The sequence below is a fragment of the Brachyhypopomus gauderio genome, unplaced genomic scaffold (genome assembly GCF_052324685.1).
Source record: "Brachyhypopomus gauderio isolate BG-103 unplaced genomic scaffold, BGAUD_0.2 sc88, whole genome shotgun sequence".
NCBI classification, from domain to species: domain Eukaryota; kingdom Metazoa; phylum Chordata; class Actinopteri; order Gymnotiformes; family Hypopomidae; genus Brachyhypopomus; species Brachyhypopomus gauderio.
The window spans coordinates 787,217-794,716 of record NW_027506909.1 but is presented as its reverse complement, the minus strand read 5'-3'; the positions used below and the strand labels follow the sequence as shown (position 1 = coordinate 794,716).

The window sequence follows — 7,500 nt, the reverse complement described above, 5'->3', positions numbered from 1 at the left end:
TCGAGCTACAGAAGATCAACAAATACCTAATCACCACTTCGGTGGCTTTGATAGAGTACAACCACCAGACGGCTTCCTTCTTATGAAGAGTCAATGGATCCACATGTACTTGGCTCTCTCTCTGAGACATGGATCATAACCATAAGTTATGAGATCTGGCGGCGGGTACGCTGCGAGACTCTTCACCTCCTCTGGCCTCACCCACTGCTCTGAAGGCACTCGTGCACAATGCCCCGCGCTCGATTGTGGTGTTGGAACAATACAGTTCAACTCCAGGTCAGACTCAGGACTTGGAGTCTAGCCAGTCATCTGTCAATGGGTGCAAACAAACAGCTCTCACTGCTCACTGCCTTCCGAGAAAACGCCTGAGCAGCAGGGCTGAGGGTGGAGGCTCGTCGGCAGCTGTAGAAGAGAGGTGAATATGTCTGAACACCGTCCCCACCTGTCTGGAGCATGTGAGCTGGAACACTACACCCCCCCCCCCCCCCCAACATATAAGACTGCTACTATTTCTGCAGTGATTACCTAGGCTCAATGCACGGAGTATGGAAATCATATTCAGAACCAATTGATCTGCCTCATCTGTATTCACAAAGGTCAGAGCTGTTCAAAACAGCTGTAAATTTCTCTGTGAAAGAAATTAGTATTCCAGCCCTATCATTATGAACAATTTATGAAAAATTGTAAGATTTGTAAGAACAAAAATGGCTGGATACTGGCTTCCATATGAGCAAATCACTTTGATAGATCTTTGTGCGTTATGCCAGAATAAATATTAATTTGAACTGTAGACAGACCAGGAATAATACACAACTACAAGTAACAACTGCCCCATTATCAAAATGCCACTTTTAAATAAGTTCAACCCACCAGTTTGAAAAACACCTTAATGCAAATTATTATTGATTGCTCATCAAATCACCTCATTCACACTTTTAAAAGAGCTGCGTGAAGAATGCTGTTACTATAGGAAACCAAATACACTCACCTCCATATTACATGAAAATCAAAGCCAGCCTCCAAAAGAGAAGTAGTGCTAAATTCAGATCTTGCACTGTTACCACTGCTGGGAGGTGAAGAGAGCTTTGCCTTGGGCTCTAGTCACGTCTCCCTGGGGAAAACCCCTCACCTTCTCATCCAGCTCAACCAAGTTCCTCTCCAGGTGTAGCTTGCAGGTGGGGGGGGGTACTGAAGATCTACTCGATATACTAGCAAATATACATAGCTCACTAATTTCTTGACTTAATTAGGAGTCTGAGAAAGAATGTTAGGTTCAACACAACATCTCCTTGATGTCCGCCCCAAAAGTTGAGTAAGGGCCAATGGGCAAACCACATAAAGAGAATTTCATATGCTGTGCAGGGTAATAGAAACGACATGCTTTTCAAACTTAACTGACAGCTATGAGCCTGGAAGCAGGGAGCTTATTTAGCCAAAGCCCGGGCCCCTGTTGCCCCCCCCCCGGCACCTCGCCCCCCCGCGCCCCTGTTGCCCCCCCCCCCCCCCCCCCCCGGCACCTCGCCCCCCCCCGCGCCCCTGTTGCCCCCCCCCCCCCCCCCGCACCTCGCCCCCCCCCTCGCCCCTCGCTTTGTTTTGGGACTGTAATTGAGCTGGCTCTGGAAGACTGCCTGGATTGCATAGTGCAGCGAGGAGGGGTGTGTGCGTGCATGTGTGTGTGTGTGTGTGTGTGTGGGGGGGGGGGGGGGGGGGGGGGGGTGTTGAGAGATGAAGGAGGGAGAGTTCACTAGCAGGGCAAGAGAGCAGAGTGAGTGTGTGGACAGTTGCAGTGCTCTGGCCTCCTCCGGCCTGCTCACCATTTACATGTTTATTTCCTGTTTGTGATGCGACATGTGGGAGATGTAAGAGGCCTGTTGCACTACACAGGACGCAGCAGTAATAAACACTCCCCTGTGACCTTCACGTGGAGACACAAACCGGCCTGGAACCACAGGCTTATGTGAGGGTGAGATCAAGATGTTGAAGCGTTTAAGGTTTAATGGCACTAGTTTGTTTGGCGTAAGGAACCAATGTGTGGTGAAGGAAGTGTTCAGGAAGGCGGGCAGAGTCTGTGCGAGGACAGAACCTCGTTCCTCCTGCGAGTTTAGGGACCGCAGGGTCAGACAGGGTCCCTACTGACCTATGAGTCCTGTACATATTCGGTGTGAACTCTGGCTGAACTCCCTGCTGCACTGTGGCAGCCACACGCTCCCAACGCCTCCCCCAAAACCCTCCCCCAGGTCCCCACTGCACAGTTCACCAGCAGGTCCCACACACACACACACACACACACACACACACACACACACACACACACACACACACACACACACACACACACACACACACACACACACACACACACACCTCCCCCACACACCACCTAGGGCAGGAAGCTCACTCATTCCTCCTCGAGTTAAAAAGGGAAGGCTACGAACATGCAGCTCAGCGAGTGTGACTTCTGCTGACGCCTGGCTGTACATGTACATAGACAAATACAGAACAAATGTTTTAACACACCAGACACCCTGTGTAATGTGAGCCACTGCTGCCCCCCTCATAAAAGCCCAGGTAGGGGCAGCGCTTAAGCCAGAGGTGGGGGTCACGCCCAGAGGCTCTTAAACCAGCCAGAAGGAGCGACTGAACTTGGCTGTGCAGACACGTGCATCATTAGAAGGCATTCATTAGTGTGAAACCAGCCCCAAACTGAACTAATTAAAAGACAGGTGGGTTTTATAGGTACATCTGGTGTCGAAGTGCGTACGGAGAGTTCACAGAGACTAAAACGGAGCCCAGAATGCTGTAAACATAATGTAACCATGAAGGATGAGAATCGTGGGTGGGTAATGACTTACACAGCCTCAATTTGGACTCGCGTGCGAAGGCAGTCGAGTGCAACCTTACCTGTGGTTGCTGAGACTGGCCATGTCCCGGACGGTCTGCGCCGTCTCAGAGGCGAAATCCAGAGCCCCCGCCACGGGCTTGGTGACCGTGCCGACCAGGACCTTTACCCAGGCCAGAGAAGAAGCCGCTCACCCCCCCCCTCAGACTTCACCCCCTCCACGGTGGACGTGATCACGCTGGTCAGACCACCTATGATGCCTGCGTGACACCGGACATGCCAGACGGACAGGTTGCACGCAAGATACAGCAACAAGAAACAAAAACCAGGGAAACAAATTTCAGACAGCGTGGAAATGTCAACACCAGCGCTGCACAGTAACCGAGTCGGTCGGACACGCCCACGTATCGCCGCGCTGGCTTACCGTGAGCGAGGCCGTGGATGCCGGCCACCAGGTGCTCCCCGCTGGTAGCGCCGTGGTAACGGATGTATTCCCTCTCGCTCTGGTGCCGGTTGTCCATCGTCTTGCCGAGCCCGTCTGACAGGGTGCCGGCGAACTGCGTGACAAACAGAGCGGTAAAGATCAGGTGTGGGACAGACAAGGGCAAAAACCAAAAGACGAAAACAGTGCGTGCGGCGATCCACCCTGGATTAGCTTTCACAAAGGGGAGTCCCTTCACACAATAGATTAGGCAGAGCCTGTGTAGTTGCTTATAAAATAAATGATTGATTTTCCAAATTACATATAAAGACTTCAAACTGCTTGTCTGCCATCTACGTAGCTTGTGAGCTACTGTATTTAACCAACACAGACTGCTACCTACACGTGCTTAGAAGCCATTGCTGACATACACAAAGTAGAAATTGCTTCCACTAGCTAAACAGAGTGATTGTGTAATGTCAGTTGTATGGGAGTCAGGAGTGAGCTGACACTCACACTCACACTCACACTCACACACACACACACACACACACACACACACACACACACACACACGAGTCAGGAGTGAGCTGACACTCACAAACACACACACACACACACACAGGAGTGAGCTGGCAGTGCAGAGGTGTGCGGGGGAACTGGGCTGGCCGGCTTCCCCTGGACCGATGCTGGTAGTTGTGCCTATTTAGGAACCATCTTGGTACTAGTTATAAGTTTCATGACTCACAAGAAAGGCACTGAACGTTTATAATGCGAGAGAGATGGGAGCATTTTGTCTTGACAAATTCAAGCCACTCTAAAGGTGGAATGATTAACAATTCATGTCTCAATAAATCTTCATCCCATTCAAGAACTTGTCTGTTAAAATAATAAGTGGTAGTGATGCCAATGTTGGCCCCTTCAGCCTGTTAAAAGCCTCCTGCAGGGTCCCCAAGGACAGGGCTGTCCGCCTTGGACAGCATCAATGACTTACTGTGGCTCTCAGTGTGAAGTGATTGATAACTCATTTGTTTTAGTCAAAGGTCCTTCCATACACATGACCTAAAAAGCTAATTCATGCAGTCAGTCACACACTCAAAAGCTTTCTGGGTCCAGTAATATACAGAGCAGATGTTCAGTATTAAAGTAAGAATAATAAAAAACAAAACAAAACAAAAATTATATTGAGAAATCCAGGAAAAAATATGTACAGCACTCTATTATGCATTTACAAGATGACATCCATCTATTCACACAGTAATGACATTAAGTAACCCATGACCATGAAAACATTATTGACATAACTTTATGTTCTCATCACGCTACGTGTCTGTGTTGAGCTATGGGGATGCTGGTTATTCACAGCGCCTCATCCTGCTGTCAAATATATCAGGCAGTAATTTGTCTAGCGGGGTGGCCACACACACACACACACACACACACACACACACACACACACACACACACACACACACACACCAGCAGGTGCCTCCTGGAGGTGGGTTTGTGTTACAGGCCGAGAGAGCTCTCTACTGGAGTTTGAGAGCTGGGTAAACACAGGCACATTCTGCAGAGTTCCGGCAGGAGCCCAGCGTGAACTTGGGATGACCTCTCCAAGCAAAGTCCCTGGTGGGTTCATCTGAAGGCCAGCTCTGCTTCTCTCCTCCTTCTCTCTAGTTCTTTAAGCTCTGCTGTGAAACTAAACCAATACACTTACCAGATCTGAGTCTTGGGGTGGGGGGGGGTGGAGGGTGGGAGGAGAATGCTTTCAAGTTTATGACCCCCCCCCATCTCCCTGCTCAAACCATCAGTTTCTCCAGTTTGAGAGCAGGGCCCCTTAACGTGTGTGTGCACGCACAGTAGTGTGGGATACAACCATAGCGTGTCGTAAGGTAAATCAGCGAGTAGATCAGCTTGGGGCAGTGGTGGAGGAGGGACTCTATGTGAGGTAAAGACAGGGAAAGCGTTCTGGAGACAACAAAGCTCCACTTCAGCTACTATTAAGCAGGCCTTTCAGCAGGCCGAGGAAAACGCGATACGTTTCAACAGCTTACGGTACAGTAGCGGCAGAGATGCAGCAACACCGGACCACAGCGTACAAAAGCTTCTCCAAAACCAGAGGATTTGCAGAAAACAGAAATGTGCACCTTTAGTAGAAATGGCATCTTAAATCAGGGCTCAAAGTCTTCCACACTAAAAAAACATGTTGGCAGTCTATATTGCAAAATATTAGTATCCCAAACAGCTTGGGAAAAACTATGAATACCAAAATGCATCTAACAGCTCAAAACTCCAGGGTGGCCAATCAATTTAGCAAAGAACAGTAAAATATTAACTGTTCTATTCCCAGGTATATAAATCAAAGACGTTCGGCATGCCTAATCAAATCTAAAGCTGTTAAAAACCTTTACAGAAATGTTCTGTAAATGTAAATATAAACGTAAGCGTAAATGTAAATGTAAATATAAACGTAAGCGTAAATTTTTTTATGAGGTTGGTGGATATTCTTGGCAAAACCTTTTCATTTGATCTGCTGAACATTCTTGAACATGAGTGTGTGGGGAGTCATATTTAGTTTTTATGTCTCTGTTATTGTGCCAGTGGCAACATTGCTCAGTAAGACTGAGCGGGATCACTCCTCCCTGAGCCCAGGGTAAGACCACACTACATATTAAGGTTCAAAATACACCTGTTTTTGTTTCTTTACCAATTTCCAAATCACATACATCACATAAAAAGAAGGGAGTGGGGTGGAGAACCCACAGAACCCTAAAACTGAAGAGAAGAAGAAGACATCACTTTCCTTCATATAATTACAGTCAGCAGAGAAAGGCAGTGAAGCCATGAACAATAGCGAAGAATCTCTCAGCGAGCCTAGTGTTGAGTGTGAGGGTGTCAGCGTGTTCCTGTCCTAGTGTTGAGTGTGATGGTGTCAGCGTGTTCCTGTCCTAGTGTTGAGTGTGAGGGTGTCAGCGTGTTCCTGTCCTAGTGTTGAGTGTGATGGTGTCAGCGTGTTCCTGTCCTAGTGTTGAGTGTGAGGGTGTCAGCGTGTTCCTGTCCTAGTGTTGAGTGTGAGGGTGTCAGCGTGTTCCTGTCCTAGTTGAGTGTGATGGTGTCAGCGTGTTCCTGTCCTAGTGTTGAGTGTGATGGTGTCAGCGTGTTCCTGTCCTAGTGTTGAGTGTGATGGTGTCAGCGTGTTCCTGTCCTAGTGTTGAGTGTGATGGTGTCAGCGTGTTCCTGTCCTAGTGTTGAGTGTGATGGTGTCAGCGTGTTCCTGTCCTAGTGTTGAGTGTGATGGTGTCAGCGTGTTCCTGTCCTAGTGTTGAGTGTGATGGTGTCAGCGTGTTCCTGTCCTAGTGTTGAGTGTGATGGTGTCAGCGTGTTCCTGTCCTAGTGTTGAGTGTGATGGTGTCAGCGTGTTCCTGTCCTAGTGTTGAGTGTGAGGGTGTCAGCGTGTTCCTGTCCTAGTGTTGAGTGTGAGGGTGTCAGCGTGTTCCTGTCCTAGTGTTGAGTGTGAGGGTGTCAGCGTGTTCCTGTCCTAGTGTTGAGTGTGAGGGTGTCAGCGTGTTCCTGTCCTAGTGTTGAGTGTGATGGTGTCAGCGTGTCCTGTCCTAGTGTTGAGTGTGAGGGTGTCAGCGTGCTCCTGTCCTAGTGTTGAGTGTGAGGGTGTCAGCGTGTTCCTGTCCTAGTGTTGAGTGTGAGGGTGTCAGCGTGTTCCTGTCCTAGTGTTGAGTGTGAGGTGTCAGCGTGTTCCTGTCCTAGTGTTGAGTGTGAGGGTGTCAGCGTGTTCCTGTCCTAGTGTTGAGTGTGAGGGTGTCAGCGTGTTCCTGTCCTAGTGTTGAGTGTGAGGGTGTCAGCGTGTTCCTGTCCTAGTGTTGAGTGTGAGGGTGTCAGCGTGTTCCTGTCCTAGTGTTGAGTGTGAGGGTGTCAGCGTGTTCCTGTCCTAGTGTTGAGTGTGAGGGTGTCAGCGTGTTCCTGTCCTAGTGTTGAGTGTGAGGGTGTCAGCGTGTTCCTGTCCTAGTGTTGAGTGTGAGGGTGTCAGCGTGTTCCTGTCCTAGTGTTGAGTGTGAGGGTGTCAGCGTGTTCCTGTCCTAGTGTTGAGTGTGAGGGTGTCAGCGTGTTCCTGTCCTAGTGTTGAGTGTGAGGGTGTCAGCGTGTTCCTGTCCTAGTGTTGAGTGGTGAGGGTGTCAGCGTGTTCCTGTCCTAGTGTTGTCCGTCCTAGTTGAGGGTGTCAGCGGTG

General features: G+C 49.3%; 1 protein-coding gene across 1 annotated transcript in view; it reads right to left on the bottom strand.

Moving 5' to 3' along the window:
* vps13d (vacuolar protein sorting 13 homolog D) overlaps positions 1-7,500 on the bottom strand; it is a 46,384-nt gene that overhangs the window by 4,472 nt on the left and 34,412 nt on the right. Inside the window, 4 exon segments of the mRNA XM_076992004.1 lie at positions 2,902-2,999; positions 3,001-3,039; positions 3,041-3,099; positions 3,264-3,396. Coding sequence (XP_076848119.1) covers positions 2,902-2,999; positions 3,001-3,039; positions 3,041-3,099; positions 3,264-3,396 — 329 coding nt within the window.